Source organism: Panthera pardus, unplaced genomic scaffold (assembly GCF_024362965.1).
Source record: "Panthera pardus isolate Hobbes unplaced genomic scaffold, ASM2436296v1 HiC_scaffold_24, whole genome shotgun sequence".
Classification (NCBI taxonomy): Eukaryota; Metazoa; Chordata; class Mammalia; order Carnivora; family Felidae; genus Panthera; species Panthera pardus.
This window is the reverse complement of record NW_026526810.1, coordinates 26374445-26396721: the sequence shown is the minus strand read 5'-3', so window position 1 is coordinate 26396721 and position 22277 is coordinate 26374445. Positions and strand designations below refer to the sequence as shown.

The window sequence follows — 22277 nt, the reverse complement described above, 5'->3', positions numbered from 1 at the left end:
CATGTGTGTTTTAATCAAATTCAAGCCCCATCTGTTATAAATGTACAGCCTCAGGCAGGTTTAAGATTGAATAGCCTTGGGGTGCTTGGGTGGCTCAGTCTGGTAAGCAGCCAACTCTTGATTTCAACTCTTGAAATCAAGTCTTAGTGTGGAACCTGCTTGGGATACTCTCTTTCTCCCTCTGCCCCTCTCCCCCACTTGCACTCTTTCTCTCTCTCACTCTCTCTCACAAATAAACTTAAAAAAAAAAAAGGTTAAGTAGCCTCATTTGCAAAATGAAAGTAGTAGTGTGTTTAAGCAAGTGCTATAAGGATTAAATATTATAGGTAAAGCATACAGTAGACACTAAAATAAACCTATTGCCATCTATCTCACTACCGAGTTCCATTTTAAGCCTAGCAACAAGTTCAAAAAATTAGTTGTTTTTTTAAGATTTTATTTAAGTAATCTCTACACCCAATGTGGGGCTCAAACTCACAACCCTGAGATTAAAGAGTCACACACTCCCACCAAATGAGCCAACCAGGTGCACCTGAAAACTTAGTTATATTGTAACTAAACAGCTGTATAAAAAATGGCCTGATAGTTAAAAACTTAGTCAAGGATTGTAAATGGCAACAACTAATCTTCCTATCACTTTATAATGTACAAGTTACTTTATGTTACTAGATATTATAATTATATAATCTCACTTAATTGTCATGTTTTGCCAGGTATCATTATTCTAGTCATAGATAAGAAACAAACTCAGAGAAGTTCAGTCACATGATTGAGAGTGACCAGAACTCCTTACTTGAACATTTTAAGTAATCTCTCACTTTATACATTTCATAAATTCAGCTGGTATATTACAGACAGCAATATTGAGAAATTGTCATCTCAATTAACTGCTGGGTAGCAGAACCTATATAACTGGCTTTGCTTTATATGTTAGGTCATGTTTGGATCAGCTCCTGACATTGATCTACCGATCTAATGCATTTTAAAAGCCCTACATTGTACTTCCTTTCACATTCCATGCATATGAAAGATGGGAGGTAGAAAGAGAACAGCAGCCTTGGGTATCTCATAAAAAAGAGCTTAAAGGAATTTCATTTTATACAAGTAAAACTGAGCAAAGGGGCACCTGGGTGGCTCAGTCGGTTAAGCGTCCGACTTTGGCTCAGGTCATGATTTTGTGGTTTGTGAGTTTGAGCCCCGCATGGGGCTCTGTGCTGACAGCTCAGAGCCTGGAGCCTGCTTCTGATTCTGTCTCCCTCTCTCTCTCCTCTCCCCCACTTGTTCTCTGTCTCTCAAAAATGAATAAATGTAAACAAAATTTTTTTAAAAAACCAACAAATAAAACTAAGCAAAGATGGAGCACTCTGTACGCAAGTGGGGAAAATGAGACAAAAGAAATTCCACTAAGGAAAAATCTGGTGCTAAATGCACGTAAATGAAGTTTTCTTATGTAGGGAAAAGCTAACATGTCAGAGTGTCAAAGGAAATGGAAGCCAACTTCAGTGTCAGCAGTAGGAAGAGTTATCAGGAAACTAGAAAAAAATAATTAGATCCTGTGGTTTGTGCTAAAAGACAAGAGAGAAGGATTACTTTGTGCCTCTTTTCCTTCTAGATACCCAAATGAAGAAACCTGTTTGGAACCCTCTCCCCATGACACAAGCTGGGTCAAAGTTTTCTGCACTGGGCTGTGCTTCCCCAGCCAGCTCACACTCTGGCTCTCCGCTGCTGCCACCTCAGTCTACATTCCACAAGGCTGCAAAGCCCTTACCTCCTCCTTCACTCTGCAACTTCAGAAAGAAAACAGGAACTACCATGTACCCCTTCAACGTTCCTGACTCCAAATCTATGAACCTACCTGTATCTATACCACTTTTGAGCATTCTTCACTCCTATTGCAGTGACTCTCATAAGGAAAAGGCTAATCCCTTAACCTGTACACAGGACCTTGTGCAAACGGCACACACACACACGTACACACACACACACCATCATCATCATCTCCACTCTTCTCTGCTGACTACTTTCCAATAGCACCTGGATGTATAGATGTATTAAATCTCTCCATCTTTAAAAATAAATAAAAGCATAACCTCATGTCTCCCTCTAGATATTGACCTTTTGCTTTCCTCCTCTTTAACAGCCAAATCTAAAGTGTCACAATTTCTCACCTCCCTCCCACTTCTCAAACCACTTTAATCTAGATTCTGTTCCCACCACTGTACAAAAACTTCTCAATAAGATCACTTACGGTTCTTATTTGACTAGTCTTCCTAGCAACATTAAACCCTCCTTTTCAAACCACTCTTCCTTTAATTGATGTGACACCTAGTTTTCCTAATACTTCACTGACCACTCTTTCTTATTTGCCAGTTTCTTCTCAACTTGTTAGAGATTCTCAGGGTTTAGGCTCTCCCAGCCATTCACCAGGCTAATGATAGAGTTGGACACTTCTCTCCTGAACTTTTCCAAAATTCTACCTGTATATCCTTTTACTGGACATCTCCCTTGGATATTTCATAAGCAACTTGAACCCAGCCAATCCTAAAGCTCAACTCCTCTTCCCCCATCACCAAACCTACTTTATCAGTATTCTCTACCTCAGAAAATGACACCACTACTCACCCAGTTCTACCCAGAAATCTAGGAATCATCCCTGATGTGTGTGTCTCTCTCAGATTCCACATCTATCAATCTCCAAGTGATGTTCATTCCATATCTTAAATATCTTTTAAATATGTGTATTTCTCTCTATTGCCAATGCCACCACTCCAGTCCAAACAACCGCCAGCTTTCATCTGGACTGCCACAATGGCTTCTAGGGTAGTCTCCAGTATTCATGCATACTTTCCATCCCTCAGTCCATTTTATATTCTGCCCATATATTAAAGCTCAGCATAATCTGGCCCCTTCCTGCTTTTCTTGCTCTTTATGAGCTAGACCACCCTTGCCCTACTTGACTATACTCCAACTCTGCAGACCTTCTTATAGTTCCTCCAACACAACCCATTCTTTTCTCCCCTTAAAGCCTTCCTACCTGCTGTTCTCTCCCCCTTTAACTCCCCCACGCTCTTCCTCAGGGAAATTCCCATGTAATCTCTTCCTCAGGGAAATCTTCCCTAATGCACCAGACTAATTTGCTTTCAATGTGCCCAAATCACATATAATTTTTGGTGTTATATCTCTCTTCGCACTAAACTGTCGATGCCCTAGAGGCTAGGGACCATATCTGATTTTTTCATCATTGAATCCCTGCTGCTTAATATAGTGCCTGGCACATAGACACTGGGTGTTATTTGTAGAATGAAAGGATGCAAATATAGAAGCAATTTATCAGAAACAGCCCATCATTCTTCCATGGCATTGCAGCCGGAATCAAAATACCATGCTATCAGCATAATATCTCATGCTTGTATAAGAGCAAACTATTGTGGGGGTAGGGAGGTTGATGAACTTAAGCAACCTGACAGAAAATAAGAGAAACTCACTAAACATGTAACTCTAATATGCACATCTCTTCAACTTCTCTGCTGATTTGAAGTTTTCACATTTTACATAGTTGTAATCCCTGCATAAGCACTTTTTCCTTTTTTTTTTTTTTAAGTAAGCTCTACATCCAACGTTGGGCTTGAACTCACAACCCCTAAAGAAGAGTTGCATGTTCTACCAGCTGAGCCAGCCAGACACCTCATGCGTAAGCACTTTTAATTCTGCTTTTTTACAAATGTCCACCCTAAATCATTGTCAACTTGTTATGTTTAAAGGTAACTCGGGATTACATCAAGTTAATAGGTCATGATTTTCTTAGCTTTCTCCACTGCTAGGCTTTTTGGTTAGTTCTGATATTGTTATGAATAGTAGTGCTACAAACTCTTCATAAGTAACTTTTTCACGTCAGATTATCTCCTTGAGGAATGCTAAAGTGGAATTGGACCAGCAAAGCATATGAGCAATTTTTATCCCTTCATATAGATAGCCAGAGAGTTCTCATAAGAATCAATGTTTAGTACCATTAAAAATATATAACATAAAAACTAATCCCATGTAGCCCTTCCAACATTGAGTTTTATCTTTGTTGAAATTTATTTCTTGAAGTTTAAAAGATAATAACTTTTATTGAGCTCTTTCTATACACTGGGGATTTCTAAGGATTTGGCATGAATTTTCCCATTCAATAATCACATAAACCTGTAATGTAGATACCATTACCATCTCCCTTTTAGAAAAGAGAAAACTAAGGCTTAGCACTGCCCAAGTTAAGTAAATTGATGAGGTTTAAATGTAGATGTACTGATTCCAGAACCTGAACTCTTAACCACCATAATGCTTGTTAGTGATAGTGGGGTTTTTTTTTTTTCTGTTTTATTTTATCAAAAGGAATAACTTTTCTGATTTCAGGAGTATGGCATAATGTATTGCTAGAGAGCTTGTTGTTTGTTGAGCTAAATATCTAGATGGACCTTTTGGGGTTGAGAAAAGTCAACTCCCTGGGGTTAGCTTGAGTGGGCCAGGGGGACACAAAGAAAGATCAGTTACTCCAAATAATAAAATGAAAGAAATATGAATTTTCATAGGATGCCCTAGAAAAAGAGAATGAGGCCTTGGTAAGAAAGAAGCGGGGGGGGGGGGGGGTGGATGAAAAGAACTGAGATGGGATGTTTGCCAGAAACATAGCAGGAGGCAGGGGCCTATTGGAGATGGCCAGTGAGAAGTTTCCAAAATAGTGGAGAATGGATTTCCATTTCTATGAGCTTTCCATTTCTATGTGTGCATTGAATTTGGAGTTGTTTTCTGCTCTGTGCTGTAGCCTTCCATTAACTCTAAAACTTGTGTGCAATTTGGATACACCCAACCATCTTGGTGGTGGGCCATTTGGAGGAATGAAGGGAGAGGACTGGCACATTACGGGCAAGAGGGCGATAGCCAAAGGAACAGGAGACAAGAAGACTGCATCACAGTCTGACCCAGGAGATAGAGAATCAACTCGGAGAAACTGAAGTCTCAGGACTTCCCAAAGTGGTCGGATATGAGACAGGGGCCATTTTTGTATTGAAAGATTGACCTTTAAACATTAAATCGTTTGGAGTTTCCAGATTGTAAACTTTTGGGCCACATTCAAGGGAAAAAGTACTTTTGTTGAGCCACAGTAAAAGAAAAATGATTTATTAGCATTTATCAGCCACCTCCTTGATATATGGTCATTAGCTTCCTTATCTCTTACAATGATGTGCTATAGGGCGCGGTCCTCCATCCTCTCCTCTGTGCACAGATACTCAGTCCCTGATGATATTTCACCCGGTTCCATGCTTCTAGATATCATCCCTTTGTCAACAGTTCCCAAATTTATCTCCCAGACCTCTCTCCAGAGCTCCAAACCCATATATCCCACTTGACATTCCCCACGTGGATATCCAAAGCTCATCTCAAACTCAGCACACCCAGTATTACATTTCTGATATTCCTTCCTCAAACTGCAACACTCATAGCTTTCTCCATCTCAGTGGATGGCAACTCCATCCGTCCTTTCAAGCTAAAACACAGAGTCATCCTTTATAACTCTTTTTCTGTTATATTCCATCTCTAGTATAACAGGGAAGTCTGTTGTTTTTGCCCTCAGGATATATCCAGAATCTGCCCATTTCTACCACTTGTTTTTCTACCACTCTCATCAGAGCCACCATCATCTCTCACCTGGACTGCCATAATAGTCTCTAACAGACCTCCCTGCTTCCACCTTTACCCTGCTAGCAGCTAAGGGTGATCCTTTTAAAACCTGTATAGTAAAAACTTGTTATTCACTCCTCTACTTCCCATTTCATTCATAGTAAAAGCCAAAGTTCTTACAGCAGTCTTCTGTGATCTCCCTGTCCCCCGCCACCCTGCACTGCCCCACCGTTACCTCTTTGACCTCACTTCCTAGTCCTGTCCTCTTGTTGTCTCTCTTCAGCTACACCTGCATCCTTGCTGTTACTGAACAGTCAGGCACCTGAGAACTTTTTCATTGGCTATTGACTCTTCCTGGAATGTCCCACAAAGCATATTCTCTCACTTCTTTTACATCTTTGCTTAAACATCAGACCTTCCCCAACCATCATCCTCTTTTTTTAAATTTTAATTCCAGTATAGTTAACATACCCTGTTATATTTGTTTCATGTGTACAATATAGTGATTCAACAAGTCTATACATTACTCCGTGTTCATTGTGGTAAGTATGCTCTTAATCCTCTAAATCTATTTAACCCATACCCACCTCCCCTTTGGTAACCATCAGTTTATTCTCCATTATTAAGAGTCTGTTTTTTGCTTTGTCTCTATTTTTCTTTGTTCGTTTACTTCTTAAATTCCACAGATGAGTGAAATCATTTGGTATTTGTCTTTCTCTGACTTATTTCACTTAGCACTATTCCCTCCAGATTCATCCACGTTGTTGCAAATGGTAAGATTTCATTCTTTTTTATGGCTAATATTCTGTTACACACACACACACACATGCACGCACACACACACACACCATTTCTTCTTTATCCATTCATCTATCATTGGACACTTGGGCTGCTTCCACATTTTGACTATTGTAAATAATGCTTCTATAAACATAGGGATGCATATATCTTTATGAATTAGTGTTTTCATATTCTTTGGGTGAATACCCCATAGTGGAATTACTGGATCATATGGTAATTTTATTTTTAATTTTTTGAGGAAACCCCATACTGTTTTCCACAGTGGTTGTACCAGTCTGCATTCCCACCAACAGTGCATAACCATCATCCTCTTTTAATTGCAATATCTCATCAGTATTTCCAATCCCAGTTTTCTTGCCTTACACTTTTTCTTTTTCCCTTAGCACTTAATCACCTTCTTGCATACTATGTAATTTATTGTTATTGTCTTATCTCCCTCACTCACCACTATAATATATAAGCTCAATGAAGGTAAAGATCTTTATGAACCTTGTTCACTAATATACCCCAAGCACTTAGCATTGTGCCTAAGTCACTCAATGCCTAACTCACTTAATGATAATTATTGGAATAAAAAAAAAGGAAATCTGTCATCCCCAGCAACAGAATGAGAATCTAAGTCCACAATTTTGTACAACATAGGCATTTTCTTTTAGACCAGGGATCAGCAAACTTTTTCTTAAATATGACTAAATATTATAGGCTTATAGGTCATATGGTCTCTGTGGTAACTACTCAACCTATGCCTTTGGAGCTCCAGGGTAGCCAGAGACTGTGTATAAATAAATGGGCATGACTGTGTTCCAATAAAACTATTTACAAAAATAAGCAGCCAACCAGTGGGCTGTACTTCACTGATTCTCCTTTAGACAAAGATATATCTTGGTAAATCATAGCTCTTCATTGGCAGGCTAAACTGCATTCATCTACTTTATCAATTGCCAAAAACAAAATTTTGGAAAGGTGAATGCAAACCTAGCAGAATTACAGATCAGTAGCTTCTCTGTCTGCAGCAGATTGGGCATTCCTTACTCAAAGTGGCCGTTGAGCAATACGTGACTTGGAGGTGGGGGGTAGGGAGAAAAATCCTGACATCAGCCACTTTCTCACTAATGAGTGTAGAACACATTATCTGTAGCTTGGGAGTGTCCTCTAGAGATTTCTAATATGCAGAATGATCTACTTCTGAGACCTCTTTTCTCTAGGCCATTAAGTTCTTTGGCAAGCATTGATGATGAATTTCCTGTGGCAAAGAAACCATTTTTATTTTTGTCAGCTATTCTAAAAGTCAATAGGTTGACGCAGTTGGTTATAAAACTATCTGCCAATATTCTGAGGCCCAAACCCTAATCTCCTGCCATGTAGACAATCAGAATGCACAGAATAACCCCTGTAACAAAGAACTATGCAGCCCAAAATATCAGTAGTACTGAGGTTGGGAAGCCATGATCTAGACTATGCTGCTATACCTTTTGTCTGCTTTATACTCCATTGCCAAACCAGGATTCCTAAACCAACAAATGTATCCTTCACTCCTAAGATCCAGTAGCTCCCCATTGCCTGAAAGACCAAGTCTTTCCTTCTCATCCTGGCATTTAAATCCTGAGGGATTTTGCCCACTTATGTACTCATTCCCCAACAGGAACTCAGCTTTTCCCAAGCTTTCATCTGCACCATCTTCCACACACATGCTTTTACCGATGTTACCCCCAAACATGTACCTTGTGAGGATCCTCCCCACATCTCTCCTCTGATCCAAATCTTACTCATTCTTTGAAGCCCACACATGCTGCACACCCCTCTGCCAATGAGTTGGTCTCCTTTTGTACCACTACCTTTAGTACTTATTGTGGGCTCACTGTTATATGGCTCTTCCCTCTATCTTGTTTCCTCAATAACCTCCCTAAAGGGTTCCATATTATATTTCTGGTCTTTCCGTCTCAGTTTAAGGTGTGAAAACTGTATTGTTGTATTGAGAGTTTCTTGTATCAAGAGTCAAATGAGATAAATATAAAAAGTACCTTGTACAGGGCCTTGCACCCAGTTAAGTGCTTGCTCAGAAAACTATAGCATCTATAGAAGCATACAATCGGGAACCCATAGAACATGCTTAATAAATCTTTTAATAGTATTTATGTACTAGAGAGAGCATGCATACAGACTAGCCTGGTATTTGGAACCAACAGCAAAGAAAAACTTGCATCAGAAATTCTACACCAATTAACACGCCTTCATGCTAGAGTGAATCCAAGAGCAGTGGGTGTCACATTTTCTCAAAGTGGTGCCTAAGCCAACCTTTTGCATTTAACAAGTTAATGAATAGCTTATGAGTAACACTTTGCCCACTCTGGCCCTATTTAGAAGGCTGCCAATAGGATAGGATATCAGTATGCCACATTCTGCTTTGCTGGGGTCCCAGCTGTATCCTCCCTAAGTGATTCTGCTCTTAGCAGCTGGGGGGTCTGATATCCCTAGAGAAGTCGGCACCAGTGGGATGAGGCTGCAGAGAGGTCCTGGCCTTTCCCCAAATGGAAGAGAGCCTTGTCTCAGATCCTATGAGAGGAGAGAGTGGGTCATGGTATTCTGAGCAGCCCAGGTTTGGCTTTGGGCCAAGCACTGAGTGGCAAACAAGAAGGAACACATTCCGGGAAGGCAAGGAGCCCTGCCAACACAAAGGCTGCCCAGCAAGCTGGGCCTGCTGGGCGCCAGGTGCTCCTTGGCTCTGTGGAGGTCAGGCACGCAGGCAGATGCACTCGGGTTTCTCTGGATTATCATTTCAGAGGCTTAAACCCCTCCTTCCCTCTCACTTTAGATGGACAAAGCAGTGTTAAACCTCTGTTTCCCCTGGGGTCTAGCCCCTTCTCTCCAAATGAAGGTAGGAGGAGAAAGAGTGTTATGGCCTCCTGAAATCGTACATTGCTGGAGCCAGATTTCTGTAATTCTGTGCCCTAAGAGGCTACCTACAACAAGGGCAGGTCAGGGGGAAAGCCTGGGATTTCTATGTCCTTGTTGGAAGAGAAGCAGAGCTGCCCTCTCTCCCTTTCCTGCACCCTCACTCCCCCCATCCCCCAAACAAGACATGCTTATTCTTCACACCTGCCAGTTCTGCCTCTATACTGGCCTTACTGAAGGTCTGGAGAGCCCTTGGGAATGCGGTCCACTCCACCCCACCCCCATCCTGCTATGAAAGGAGAAGCGAAAGGACCAAAGGGGACCATAGAGAAATGGCCACAGGAGCTTCCCTTCTGCCACTGAATAGACAATGTGCACTGGACTTGGACAGTCCTGGCCCATTTTCACCCGCAAGGGAACAAAGGAAACTGAAGTTTATTCCTCTCCTCCTTGGCTCCAGTTCCTGCTGGACTTTGCTGCCACCTAGTGGTCCAGAAGGCATCTCTTCCCCTTCAAAGAGCCCAGCCTGGGGATCTGGCTTCTGTCCCCGCCTGAGGCAAACAGAAGAGCCCTGAGAAGATTCTCTACCCTAGGACGCCCTGCTTCTGACGCCCAGCAGCCAGGAGAGAGGAGCTGCATAGGTTCATGACCTCACCCAGCTCGACAGGTGTCCTAATGCCAGGTAGGAAGGCCGAGGCTAGCTGGCTGGGTGCTGGGAGCAGGAGGGTGGGCAGTCTTACAGGAGGCCCTGGTGGGGTGCAGTTCTGCCAGAAGTCCCCTCATTCCTGAATGCCCTTTTCACCAGAGCCCCTGCTCCTTTCATGACCTTCTCTCGTTTGGCTACACGCATGTTGCAAAACCCTGCATTATATATTTCCCTCAATTTCTCCAAATTTAAGGCAGCTGTTTCTTCCTTATAGTTAGCTCATTTCAACTTTAAAAAATATGAAGATTATTTGCCCTCTCTGTGATGCTGCTATGAGCCAGCCTGAGAATAATGAATAGGGGGTATATTACCATGTAGATTATCAGCCATATTTTTCTGCATATTATATCCATGGGTTTATTTCCTCTAGCAAAAGAAAGCACTTGGTTTCAAGGACCACCGAGCCTATGAGCTCCAAACTTTCAGATCTCAGTTGGCAGTACTGAGGAATTGTATAAAATCCAAACTCCCTTCTCCTGCCTACCTCTCCAACCTCTGTGTGTGTGTGTGTGTGCACATGCCCACACACATGTGGTAAAATACACATAAAATTTACCATCTTGATACTTTTTAAGTGTATATTCCCATAGTGTCAAGTATATTCCCATTATTGTGCAACCATCATCACTGTCTCCAGAACTCCGTCCGTCTTGTAAAACTGAAACTCTATGCCTATTAAACAATAGCTTTCACTTCCCTTCCCCCCAGCCCCTGGCACCCACCATTCTACTTTCTGTCTCTATGACTGTGACTATTCTAGGAACCTCTCAGAAGTGGAATCATACAGTGTTTGTCTTTTTGTGACTGGGTTATTTCATTTAGCAGAATGTCCTCAAAGTCCATCCACGTTGCAGCGTGTGTCAGAATTTTCTTCCTTTTTGAGGCTGAATAACATTCCATGGTATGTATATACCACATTTTGTTTATCCATTCATTGGCTAATAGACACCTGCGTTGCTTCCACCTTTTGGCTGTTATCAATAATGCTGCTCTGAACATGGGTGTAGATAGATAACTCTTCAAGACCCTGCTTTTAGTTCTTCTGGGTATATAGCCAGAAGTGGTATTACTGGATAAGTAATTGCTTTTCATGTTTTGAAAACCTGTTTTGCACATTCTGTTTTGCACAGTGGCTGCAGCAAGTTACATTCCTACTAACAGTGCATAAGGGCTCCAATTTCCCCACCTCCTCACCAACACTAGTATCCTGTTCGAGAGTAGTCATCCTAACGCGTATGAAGTGTATCTGATTATTGTTCTGATTTGCATTTCCCTATTGACTAGTGATGTTTAGCATCTTTTCATGTGCCTGTTGGCCATCTGTGTCTCTTCTTTAGAGAAATGTCTATTCAAGTTTGTTTGTTTACCTATTTTTACTTGGTTGTATGTCTTGTTGGCATTGACCTCTCCAACCTCTTTCACATCACTCTTCCACCTGATTAGTACCCAGAGTCATGTGGACAGTCTGTGCAGGGACATATACATCTTTCCTACATTTTGCAGCTATTGATCCATTTTCTGGGAAATTCTCTTTTCTCCTCCCACAGCTGGCCCTTTCACCAGCCTAAATGGCACTTCCGAGAACCTTTCTTGACCAGCCATCCACAGCCAACTCCCTATTTACTCTCATATCACTGTTTCTTTCCTTCATGGAACCTACTCACAATCTGTAGTTACTTTGTTTATTTACATATTTACCTGGAACTTATGTCCACATGGAACATAGGTGCCACAGGCACACAGGGACATTGCCTGACGTGTTCACTGCTCTATCCCCAGTCCCTCACATGGTACCTGGCTCATAGTCTGCGCTTAATATTTACTGAAGGGGCGCCTGGGTGGCTCAGTCGGTTGGGCGTCCGACTTCAGCTCAGGTCACGATCTCGTGGTCCGTGAGTTCGAGCCCCGCGTCAGGCTCTGGGCTGATGGCTCAGAGCCTGGAGCCTGCTTCTGATTCTGTGTCTCCCTCTCTCTCTGACCCTCCCCCATTCATGCTCTTTCTGTGTCTCAAAAATAAATAAACGTTAAAAAAAAATTTTTTTTAATATTTACTGAATGAATGAATCACTAGAGGGGGCATCCTAGGGAAAAAGTGATGTGGCCCAAAATGGAGTTTAACCTCCCTGATCAAGGCTCAAAGTCACAGAAAAGGACACAGGAATTTTCTGGTTCTGAGTTCTGCACTTCAACTGCTGAGTCAGAAAAAAGCACAGGACTATTTGAACCAGGGACATTGCTTGGGATTTGCCCCAGAGAAGTGGGGAAGCATTCTCAGTGTCCACCCAACAGAGGCAGAAGGCTGTGGAGGCTTGCTGTGGCCACTCTTCCCCTTCCCATTATGCCTGAAGTATGAGGCAGCTCAGCTAAAGTCGTGTGAGATTTGCAGAGTACTGGGGATTCCGGGAATGACTTGGGCTCCATCAGTCTCTTGAGTGCTAAATGTGTCAGTAGGATACCCTTCGTGAGTAGTCAAAAGATAAAAAACGAACTTTCCATACCACAGGACACTAGAAAAATCAAATTTTTGTATTTTAAAATATTTTCAAAGGCTAATGCTATGGTGGAACAACCCAAGGATAGTTGAACCAATCTCTCAGGGAATTAAAGGAGTATCAGCCAGTGCAAGCAGGTCTGTACAAATACACAGTTTACAAATGAGCACAACCAAAGGGACATTGGCCCCAGAGGACCAGGCTGGGGAATCAAAGGGAGAAACAGAGACAGGGCCCTCCAAAGCGACAGGCACACTCATACCACTGAAATCCCTGGACCCAAGAGGGCCTCCAGAGCCACCCCACCCTACAGCATGCCTCTAGCCCTTTCTGAGCCTGCGGCACAGGTGGAGACTAGATTCACCAGCACTTTGGCACCGTTACCCATGACTTGGCACCTCTGCTGGCCCCTGATGAGCCCCTGGCTCAACCTGGCAAGGCTCAGAGAATGGACCTATTCTCCCCGCCCTTCGGCAAGGACCAGGGCCAGAAGACACTGGGGCAAGTATTTCCCTGAAGACGTGATGGAAAGAAGTGATGAAGGAAACCAGTGATGAAGCTGGTTCCAAAAAAAGGATGGGGTTTTCCCCACTGTGGTGCTATGGGGAGAATGGAATGAGTTTCACCTGATACATACAGATGAGGTGCAAGCAACCCCCCCAGGCTCTAAGCATAATCCTAGAACCTGCAATGGGGTGAGGATGAAGAGACTGCTAGTCTGAGCTTTGGGACTTGTCACCTGCAGTCAGTCCCTCCAATTCTTGTTTGGGTTTGTCCTAATAGGACAATCATGGCCCCGCAATAAATAATTTCTGCTTGGATTTCTCCCTGATTAACCTTTCAGGTGTCCGAAGGAGGAAAAACAGTGGCTATTTCTGACACCACTCACCCCATCACCAGTGACTTTCCTTTGATACCTCTGACCTCTTCACTGAGGCCCCTCTAGAACCTCCAAAGGCACTGTCTTAGCAGATGGGAGTCCCAGGAAGAGCAGGCAGAGTTCTGAGGCATAGACAAGCTGTTTAGAAAACAGACAGAAGTGGAGGAATCTCTAAGAGAAAGCTACCACTGTGTCTACTCTTCTCATCCCCTACTTCTCTTGTCCCCAGATATATCAGACAGAACCCCTTGGCCTGGTCCCTGCACTGTACCAGGCCCACCTTGGACACCTCTACCTTATTCATAGAATGGAGAAGCCTCCCCCCATGGCCCGCAACATACTTATTTCTGGTGACATGAGTGAGCTTTGCCCTGCAGTGGCCCTATACCATTGTGCCCAACTGCCCAGCCTCACCTCCCGACAGGTTGCTATGGGTCATGGCCTCTCAGGCAGTCGGCCAGGGAGTACAAAGCAAAATCTCAAATCAAAGCCACCAACCTTCCCACCCACCCCAGCCCCAGCCCCTACTCCCCGCCTGGGGGACCTTAGAACTGTTTGAGCACACGAGGGGAAGACACAGTACCAGGTCTGTGACCACAGTGATCAAAGGCCCCGCTCCGCCTGTCTCACCAGGAAGTGGCAGCTCAGGACACAGAATCCTGGACCTCTGCTCTCCTTCACAGCCCCTGCCACCATCCTCTGCTGCAAGTACTGTCCTCCAGATTCAGCCAGCCTCTTTGTGAAGGGCCAGGATAGAGCCTCAGCACAGGGCACAAACGTTCCTCTCTAGCTGGAATCATAGCCACACGTCCTCCTCTCCTTGTTCATAGCTTCCCCCTCCCCCTCCTCTCCCCCAGTCTGCCCTTGGCCTGACAGGGGCCTGGCTCCCGGAACAGAGACTCAGGGGCGCAAGTGAGTGCACAGTATGTTGGGAGAGAGCAGAGCCCCACTGGTGGTTTGGGTTAGAGCCTCTGTCCCACTGAGGCAGTGAGCCGCGTGACAGTTAGAGAGGTACATTCCAGGAACCAAAGCATGGCCTTTGTCCCTCCGGTGGCTCCTAGTGCTCTGCACCTGTGCCAGGCTGTTTCCAAGGAACAAGTTAATTTTCTTTTTTCACTGAAGTGCTTGCTGAAGCTTAGTATACAGAATTTCTCAGCTGTTCCAAGAATCTGGCTCTTTGTCCGAGTCCCCAAATTGTAGGAGCTTTGTAAACAGGAGAGATAAGAGGGGGAGGAGGAAGGATCTGGACTATGTTCCTTCATACTCAGTCTCAGCGCAGCAGCAGCATAAACCACGGCGATCACTGGTGGAACCTTAGCACGCACAGCATTCTTCATGGAGAAGTAGGGACAAAGGCCAGGTGGCTGTTACCTGTACACAGGAGATGCCCACATCAGAGAAAGGGCCTAAAAGGCAGACAGACAGATCAGTAGAACCTTTCTTGCCCCACAAGAGTGAGTCAGGGTGGGATCTGTGCACCCTGCACACTCTGTCCAACCTTGCTTAGGGCCATCAAGCCAGCGCAAGGGCAGGGCCAAGTCCAACCAGGATAACACGCAGCCCGGCCATAGCAATTGGCTCCTATCCTTTACCCTCAATCCCAGAGGCATTAGCAAGAGACAGGGCATCACCTGTGCCCAGGGATTGGGCCATCCCAATTCAGGGAGCATAATTGCTGTTCCAGCCGGGAGATGCGGAATGCCAGATACGATGAGGACATGACCAAGAAGCAGATCCTGGAGAAAGAGAGATAAGAAGGATATCTTATCTAGGAAAAGGGCATTATTAGAGGCTCACTAGAAATAGGAGTGGGGACTAAGCTACTTCCAGTTGTACTTGGAGGAATTAGAGAACTCTTGCCCTTTAGCTACATTCAGGCCTGGACATGTTTGTTCTGAGAGGCCACGTGGGGGTCCTGAGACTCATCCCCATGGAGGTGTCCTCAAAGCCCAGCAAGAATTCTAGGTCCTTAAACTGAGCCCACCCTCCCTCTGACTGGCCACCTTGATCCCGTGCTTCCTTTTCAAGACCACAGAGATCATCCCCTAAGGAGGCAGGTCCACATTCCCCCAGCAAGTGCTGAAGCTGACAGTCAGAACTCAGCCAGCAGAACCAGAGGAAGGTCATGAGGTAAGGTGAGGGGAAGCCAGGGGCTGGCTGTTCATGAAACACCCCACCATGCTCACCGCTCTCCTGGCCCTCAGGCCAAATTACAGACACGTCTGGGGTTCCAAAAACTGCTCTAAAGGTAGGTAGCAGGAAAGCTGTGGCTCTCCCCTAGTCTATCTGATGGCCCTCTCCAATTCGGTCAGCCCTCCCCCTCCCCAGTCCTGTGCAACTTTTATTCAACAGTTTCATATCCTGCCAGACTTCATCCTAAATTACAGAGTTGTATGAATAAAAACTGGAGATATTTTGTCTTGCTTCAGAAGGGCCTGCCATGTAGCCTCCAGGCTCCGCCCAGGACTTTCAGTTGACCTGGGAACTCCCCACACACAGAGGCCCCTGCCAGACACCCAGGTGAGCTTGACACCCCCCCCCACCCCCGCCCAATATAGTCACCTACAGCACGAAGATGACCTTGAGGAGCTGGCAATCCCAGAGCCTCAGCTCCCCGTCGCTCCTGGGCAACTCCTTCAGTTTCTCCTTCTCACAGACAGCATTCTCTGTGATAGGGGAGCAATTAGGCATCTTCTGGGGGCAGGAGGCAGGAGCCCAGCCCAGCAAGGAGCATGCCCACCTCCCCCCCGCCCCCCCACCCCCCCCATTTTCTGAAGCTCCTTGGACGCTGCTTTCCCTTATAGATTTGAAGAAAGTAAGAAACAGCTTTAGGAAGAGCTAGTTGTGACTTTTCCTTTTTGCAGAAGTAGGGGGAAGAAAAGCCTGGTCTTTACAAATGTGATCATGGACAAGCCCCCTGAGCTCACCAGAGCCTGGAGGCTTCCTGGAGGGAAAGAAGCTGTCGGTGGAGTCCATGGATGCCTGAGGGATACAAGGGATGTTGTCTGGAAGGGACAGGGACCTGGAGGCAGGGCACACCTTTCTCCACTTCATCTCAGGGATGAGGACTTCCTGCAGAGAAGGCGGGAGAAATCGTCTATGACCCTTGGGATCTTACTTGTCCTAAGGGCCCACACTAGGTTTATCACATCTTCTCCAGATATTACCAATATGGAATCCTAGTGAGCATGATGTCAGGTACCCACAAGGGGAGAAACCATTACCATAGCAACCACATGTCTCTCGTATCTGCTCCCTTGCTGTGACCAGCCATTCTTCCAGGGAACAATGTCTCCGAAGACTGCTAGTACAGAACCAGAATGGGATCTAAGACTCGAGCTAACCCAGGTATATGTTCAGATCTGCTGAGTCCAAGAAAGTTCAGCACAATATAATTTTGATGGGATAAGTCCTTCTAATCTGGACTCTAACCCTAAGGACATCACTGACCTTAGCAGGGGATACTTAGGATTCCCATCAACAAAAATGGGAACATCACCTTCTATCCCCTGCATAGAAGTGTGCATATCGTATGCTTGGCTAAACGCTTAATGATTAATGAAGGAGGCTTTAAACACCCTGGGGTCATTTCCATCCGCATCACTGTTCTAGAAACTCAGCTCTGCCTACCCACAACCCCAGCAGCAAAGGAGACTGCTGGGGCTGCAGCAAATCTCAAATGAGTCTGTCTGGGTTCTACAGCGATAGCCTTTGAAGTTCTTCCCTGTGGATATCTCTATCCCCTGGAAGGCCCTCTTGATCCTGCTAAAGGAAAGAGGGTGGGTCACTGGCTCTCTGTCTATACAGAAGTGGGATCCAACCTGGGTGGTATTCTGGGGGCTGGACATCTGTTCTGCTCAGAAAGTCCACAGAGCTGCCCAGGACCTAGTGGCTCTACATGGTATGGAGCATGGTGGGTCTAGGGGACCCCCTGGCAGAGCATGGCCACTGGCTCTTGAACCTGGAGCCCAAGTTCTGCATTGTAGACCCTCCTGGGAGGCCCTGAAGCCTCAGAGGCATAGGCTCCCTCATGCCAGCAACTGTTCCTGCCAGCCTCAGCTCTCACCAGAGACTCGCACTCAGGTTCCTCTGGAAATTCTCTTACACTCAGGCTCTTCTTGCTGGAAGGCTAAGGAAGAAAGGGAACAGGGGTCACTTGTCCATTGGAACACCCAAGGTCAGGGGTGAAGAGGTGTTAGTACTCTCCAAGAGAGCTTTACCTCCACATAAGCCACCTTGGGTCAGATGGAGCCTCACTCCCAGAGTTTGCAGGGGCTAATGCTGGAGCAGAGCACAAATCCAAGGCAACATACTTCCCCTAGCTCCTGCCCCTCCCCCACTTCCTTACCGTGGGCCAGAGAGAGCTGTAGGCACACTGGGAAGCAGCCACAAGCTTCTGTCTGTACATCGAGGAAGCCCAATGAGGCCATATACAGGGGATACACAAGGGCCAATGGCCTCAAAGGGACATGCTCACAAGCATAAACACCCAGTCCAAGGACTAAGTTCAGATACGCTGGACCTGAGCCTATTACTCCCCTCTCCCTGCGCTTGGTCCCTGTGTTGGAGAGATGGGCCAACCACTTCCAACAGCCTTGCCCCAAGACCTCAGTCCAGACCTGAGCAGCCTCCCTGGGCCAGCTCCTGCCCCTGAGCTCCATACCTGTAGGTGTGTGCAGACCCTCCTCAGCATGTCATAGACACTGTCCCGGGAAAGCAGTGACACAAAGACATACTGGGACAGAGAAAGAAAACAGAAAAGGGTGGGGTAAGAACAGATTGGGGTGAGTGCCAGAGTCAGGATCCTGGGGCTGGGTTGGGGAAATTAACAAGGGATGGCTGGCCCAGAGACTCACTGACCTTTTGGCTGGTATTGGTGGTGATGGCCAGGCCATTGGGAAGGAGCCGGGCCATCTTGTGTTTTTTGATCATTTGCACAGACACCACAGGAATGACCACCTGAGTGGGAAGAGGAGTGCTTCTCTTAGGATCCACCCCAAAGGACATGGTCCCTTTGCTTCCTGCATAGGGCCCCAGCCACAACTGGCAATCAGCCAAGCATAGACACCATGCAGAAGCCTGGCCCTATGCTGAAGAATATCTGAACCATCCACTTTCTCATGCAGGCTCCGCTTCCAGCTCTACCAACCTGCCCCAGCTCTGACAGCACACACCACTCTGGGCTCTCATCCTATTATCCAGGAGGCCAAGGACGGCTGCTCTGGTGAATCCCATACTCCAGTAATGGAGTCCCCTGAGCTACCACCTGGCCACAATTATGGCTCCCTCTAAATGTGGCATCCCGCTCTGATTCTGAAGGCATTTCAGAGGCACCCATAGGCAGAATAAATTTGCTATGAGCTGTTCAGGTCGGCTCAGGCCAGATGGGGAGTCTAGATTGGGGGCCCTCCCCAGACACCAGGTAGGATGCCTTGTAGTGACAGGCCTGCATGCCTGCACGGGAGGGGCCTATATCTTCCCTGGCTGGGACCTCATGGGCCCATTGCAGGCCTTACCACTTATTACTACCTTGATATCCTTGCCAAAGAGGCTAGCATGGAAACAGAGCCAGTTGGGGGAGATGTAGAGCCGGCCCTGGAGAAGAAGGTCTCTCTGGAGGGCACAGGAACACACTGGGAAGTCACGGGAAAGAAGATTGCCATGAGCAAGGCCAACCCTGAAGCTCCACGGCCTGGGTCCTACACTCAGGAGTCCAGAGCCCAGCCTCAGGGACTGCCTTCCTCAGAATCCCACTTCCTGACCCCAGGCCCCAAACCACCCATTCCACCAGAACCCAGAGTCCTTCCTGAGAGTCCTGACTGCCCCCCCCTTACCCCACCAAACTGCTAGAGGTTCCCTCCTTCGCCACTCATGTCTCACAGGGTTCCCCAAGCCTGGATTCTTGCTCCCTCAGGCAAAACTCCCTGCCCTACCCTGCCCTGCCCTGCCCTGCTCAGCCCTGCCCTGGAGAGAGAGCCTCGATTGTGCAAATGCTCCAACTTGCTCACTGAGAGGCCTCACTGAGAGCAGGGAAGAGCAGTCATTGATAAGAGCAGAACAAAAATAAGATTTGGAAGCCCTGATACTGCCTCAAGAAAACGTTCATAAATTCCATTTCATGTCCCAAATCTACCCAGTCTTCTCATACTTTTGAAGAAAACAGGCCCAACCACATCCAAAGGGCAGTTAGTTCCCGTATCGAAATTGTGCCTTGGAGGCTCTGGAGGAGAGGACCTGGGCCTCAGGCACTCTAGGCACCTGTCCAGCCACACCAGGGAGATAGCTCACCTTTGAGAACAACCTCCTCCAAAGGGATGTCCTTAAACAGCTTGTGGTATTGCTGGTTGTATTTACTCAGTAGTGTCTGCAAACACACGAGCTGGGGCTGAGAAGTCCTGGGGGATCAGACCACTAAAGGGGCCCTGCACCAGCCACCAGGAAATAATGCCACAGGGGCAGGGCCTCTGGTATGAAGCAGTCAGTAAGCAGCCAGTGGGGGTGAAAGGCTGAGTTCCAAGCACAGCATATCTCTCGGTGACAGTAGATCCTAATGGGCAGCCTATGACTGGAGGGGTACACACCACCCCCACCCAGGAGGGGGACACTCACTTGGGTTTCCCCTGGTGACAAGCCTGGTGGCCAAGGAACCAACAGTCACTAAATTCAGGCAGCCCTGGGCCCCTCCCTTGGTGGGCAGTGAAAAGTCAGCCTCCACACACTTACCCCTTCTCGGCCACACTTCTTGATCTCTTCACTCTTCAAGCCTTCTGGCCAGTGCAGACTGCAAAGGAGACATTCCATTCCAGGGACAAGGAACCCTTGAGTTCTGCCCATACATCCTCAGGGCCAGGTCTGCCCTGGCTTCAAGCCAGAAGCTTAGAGCAGAGATTGGAGACTGAGGCCCTTCTCTAGGAGCCACAGCAAAGTGATAAGCAACAGCAAGTATGTAGCTTGACCCTGCAGGCTACAAGCCCTCCTCCCAGACAGCTGTGGGCAGTGGCTCCCCAGGAGGTTCGCTTAGCCTGAGCCTCCGCCTCCTGGAGGTGCTTAGGAGCCTCCCACCCCCAAGTGTCAAAAACCCTCTCCCACTTCTCTGGCCAAAGGATAAGCAGAGGAGAAGACCCAGGGACAAATGAGTAGGAGACACAAGGATGGGGACCAGCTTGGGGAGTGGGTGAGGTGGAGATGTCAGACTCACAGCTCCGGGGCCTGGCTATGGGCCATGATCCCAGCAGGAATGCCCTTCTGGAAGCCTCCTCCTGGCAGCCTGGAGCTCAGCAGACTCACCTGACCTGATGGAGGCTACCAAGGCTGAGGGAGAGGGGTGGTGCTGGAACGCAAACCTTTGCCCTGGCCAGGTTGGCCTGAGGACAGGTGGGCAGGGAGGAGGCTGGTAACCTGAGAAGCCTAGACTCTGCTAGGTCCCTGTGTGCTGGGACAGTCCCGGGAATGGGAGGAAGGGGCCGGGAGCAGCCTGTGCCCAAACTAACACCTGACGCAAGGTCCCCTTTCTAACTTTTCTTTAACCCTTTTGTCCCTTTTTTTATTTTTTTAAAGTTTTTAAATTTACATTCCCGTTAGTGAGCACAGTGTACTATTAGCTTCAGGTGTACAATACAGTGATTCAGCACTTCCATACATCCCCCGGTGCTCATCACAACTGCGCTCCTTAATCCCCATCACCTATTTCTCCCATCCCCCCAGCCCCCTCTCCTCTGGTAACAAACTGATGTTTGTTCTCTGTAGTTAAGTGCTGGTGTCTTGGTTTGCCTCTCTCTTTCTCGGTCTCTCTCTTTTCTTTCCCCCCTTGTTCGTTTGTTTTGTTTCTTAAATTCCACATATGAGTGAAATCATATGGTATTTGTCTTTCTCTGACTGACTTATTTTGCTTAGCGTAATACACCCTAGCTCCATCTATGTCATTGCAAATGGCAAGATTTCATTATTTTTTATTTGCTCTGGTCTCTGAGGTCCTCCTGAGGGCTTCCCACCCCTAATCGGTATGTATACCTGACCAGTGGAAAGGGCCTCACCTGGAGTTCAGGGGTGCCTGAACCCTGGCTAGTTTCTCTGTGCAGGACACAGGGCTCTTCAGAGAAGCTGTCTTTCCATGCATCTGCTGGTTGCTAAGCAGAAACAGGCCTGCATCAGGAAGGGTGGCTCTATGGGGACACCTTTCCCGACCAGCATCACCATCCCCAGGGCAGCTCCTCCACCCCCACCCAAGACCAGCCCTGCTGTTCAGGGTGAGGCTGAAGCTGTCAGAGTCCAGAGGCAGCAGCTCAGGCAGGAGTCCTGTGCTCCCTGACAGAAGGGACAATCTCACACGCCATCCTTCCTGGAAGCCTGCAGATCTGTTTATTCCTGGGCGGGAAGGAAAATCAGCCTGCCTTAGTGGAGCACCAGGAGGTTAAGCCCTAGGCCCCACCCCTGAGAAAGCACATCCGGATGAAGGACTCTAAGACTTGCTCATGGCTGAAACCATAGTGCCTGAGGTGCCCGGGCAGCATTACCATAAGCTCTCAGCGCAATCCTAGGATGCTAAGGAAAGGATGCTGAGCACAGGAGGCCTTAGCAGAGCTGAGGATCTGGGGGCCACTAATGGTGTGGGAGGGGCTCTAGTCAACCCACAGGTGACCGTGGGCTGGGAGGGGAGGAGCAGCCCCACACCATGAAGTGGCTTTGGTGGCCTTCAGACAATCAGGGCACCTTGGCCCTGAGAGCCATACTGTCTCAAAAATGTGCCAGAGAGAGGGCCCTGGAGGGAGGAGACACCATCTCCCTGGGCAAGTGGGGCTCTCCAGTGGCTTTTGAATTCATGCCTCTACTAAACAGCTCCAAAGTA

General features: G+C 46.9%; 1 protein-coding gene across 13 annotated transcripts in view; it reads right to left on the bottom strand.

Moving 5' to 3' along the window:
• Window positions 1–14690: 14690 nt before the first annotated feature.
• The window catches only part of GRAMD2A (GRAM domain containing 2A), a 31283-nt gene continuing 23696 nt past the window's right edge, over window positions 14691–22277 (bottom strand). For 2 of the 13 annotated variants that reach the window (XM_053888898.1, XM_053888899.1), the window contains exons 2-12: window positions 21466–21796; window positions 20156–20213; window positions 19721–19817; window positions 18962–19065; window positions 18293–18391; window positions 18096–18167; window positions 17499–17561; window positions 16360–16504; window positions 15999–16098; window positions 15064–15168; window positions 14691–14803 (exon numbers count right to left, since the gene is read on the bottom strand). In XM_053888898.1, coding sequence (XP_053744873.1) covers window positions 14800–14803; window positions 15064–15168; window positions 15999–16098; window positions 16360–16504; window positions 17499–17561; window positions 18096–18167; window positions 18293–18391; window positions 18962–19065; window positions 19721–19817; window positions 20156–20213; window positions 21466–21548 — 930 coding nt within the window. In that variant the 5' untranslated portion in view covers window positions 21549–21796 and the 3' untranslated portion in view covers window positions 14691–14799. Of the gene's footprint in view, window positions 14804–15059; window positions 15169–15994; window positions 16099–16359; window positions 16505–17498; window positions 17562–18095; window positions 18168–18292; window positions 18392–18961; window positions 19066–19720; window positions 19818–20155; window positions 20797–21465; window positions 21797–22277 lie in introns of those variants that run through there. The other 11 variants (XM_019441586.2, XM_019441577.2, XM_019441578.2 and 8 more) reach the window with 11 other exon arrangements.